Source organism: Neopelma chrysocephalum, unplaced genomic scaffold (assembly GCF_003984885.1).
Source record: "Neopelma chrysocephalum unplaced genomic scaffold, ASM398488v2 Primary Assembly neopelma1_93127, whole genome shotgun sequence".
Lineage (NCBI taxonomy): Eukaryota > Metazoa > Chordata > Aves > Passeriformes > Pipridae > Neopelma > Neopelma chrysocephalum.
Window position 1 is genome coordinate 1 of NW_020921843.1, and position 1,789 is coordinate 1,789.

General features: G+C 71.8%; 1 protein-coding gene across 1 annotated transcript; it reads left to right on the forward strand.

Annotated features, from left to right (window-relative positions):
- Positions 1 to 5: 5 nt before the first annotated feature.
- On the forward strand, positions 6 to 1,338 carry LOC113980229 (single-strand selective monofunctional uracil-DNA glycosylase-like; the record flags this gene model as incomplete). Its single annotated transcript, XM_027707467.1, is given in 3 exon segments — positions 6 to 116; positions 118 to 270; positions 792 to 1,338. Coding segments are annotated over 3 exon segments (811 nt in total), but the record flags the coding sequence as incomplete, so codon positions are not given.
- Between the last annotated feature and the right edge of the window lie 451 nt (positions 1,339 to 1,789).

The following is a 1,789-nucleotide window of genomic DNA, read 5'->3' on the forward strand; positions in this document are numbered from 1 at the left end:
TTGATGCCGATGATGCCGATGATGCCGATGGTGACGATGAGGAGGAGGCCGATGAAGGCCTGGCCGGGCGCTTCCTGGCGCTGGAGCAGGAGCTGCGCGAGGAGCTCCGGGCGCTGCCCCCCCCCCGGCCCCCCCGTGACCCACGTGTACGACCCCCTGGACTACGCCTGGGACCCCCACAGCCACTTCGTGCGGCGCTTCCTGCGCTCCCAAAAACCCGTCCTGTTCCTGGGAATGAACCCGGGGCCCTTCGGGATGGCCCAGACCGGGGTGGGTGGGGGCGAGCAGGGACGGGGGGGAATCCCAGTTCGTGCTGGGGGGGGTCTCAAAGGAGGGAAACTGAGGCACTGGGGGGTGTTTGGAGGTGCCCAGGGGGCCCCAGTCCATCCTGGGGGGTCTCAAAGGAGGGAAACTGAGGCCTTGAGGGGTCTTTGGGGGTGTCCAAGGGATCCCAATCCACCCCATGGGAGCTCTGGGGGTCCCAATTCCCCCGTGGGTGTTCAGGGGGTCCTAGTCCATCCCATGGTGGCCCCCAATGAGGGAAACTGAAGCACTGGGGGGTCTTTGGGGGTGTCCCAGGAATCCCAATCCACCCCATGGGAGCTCAGGGGGTCTCAGTCCATCCCGTGGGGACCCCAAACGAGGGCAGCTGATGCACTGGGGGGTCTTTGGGGATGCCCAGGATTGGGGGTGGGGGGTTCCCAATCCATCCCACACCCGGAGGAGCTGCTCAGGTGGGGTTTACCCCCCTCCGTCCTCCCCTAAATCCCGCCCTCCCCCTCGCCCCTCAGGTGCCCTTCGGCGAGGCGTGGCACGTCCGCGAGTGGCTGCGGGTGCGGGGGGAGGTCCGCAAGCCCCCCCTGGAGCACCCCAAGCGGCCCGTGCTGGGGCTGCGCTGCCCGCGGGCCGAGGTGAGCGGCGCCCGCTTTTGGGGGCTCATCCGGAGCCTCTGCCCGGACCCGCGGCGCTTCTTCCGCCACTGCTTCGTGCACAACCTGTGCCCCCTCCTCTTCCTCGCCGGCAGCGGCCGCAACGTGCCGCCCCCGGAGCTGGGGGGGCCGCAGCGGGAGCGGCTGCTGGGGGCGTGCGGGGCGGCGCTGGCGGGGGTCGTGCGGGCGCTGCGGGTGCGGCTCGTGGTGGCCCTGGGGCGAGTGGCCGAGCTGAGGGCGCGCCGGGCGCTGGCCGGGGCCGGGCTGGGGGTGCCGGTGCGGGGGATCCCCCACCCCTCGCCCAGGAACCCCCGCGCCAACCAGGGCTGGGAGGGGGCGGCCCGGGAGCGGCTGCGGGAGTTGGGGGTGCTGCGGCTCTTGGGGGTGCGGGAGGAGGGGGAGGAGGGGGGTGGGGGCTTGGGGGGGCGTGGGGAGGGGGGGGGGGGGGGTGGGAGTCGGGACGGGGGCTTGGGGGGGGGGGGGGAGGGGGAGGAGGGGTCCCTGCCTCGGTTTCCCCACTCGGGAGGGGGTTTAGGGGATCATCCCGAGGGGGTTGAGGGGTCCCTGCCTCGGTTTCCCCACTCAGGACAGGGTTTGGGGGCTGAGGGGAAGGGGGTTGAGGGGTCCCTGCCTCAGTTTCCCCAGTTGGGAGGGGAGTTGGGGGACCACGGGAAGGGCGAGGAAGGGGGTGGGAGTGGGGGTTTGGGGGTGGGAGGGGGCTTGGGGGGCCACGGGAAGGGCCAGGAGGGGTCCCTGTCTCGCTTTGCACGAGTGAGAAGGGGGAGAAAGGGGGTTGAGGGGTCCCTGCCTCAGTTTCCCCCCTCCGGAGGGGGTTTGGGGGGGAGTGGGGAGGGCGAGGA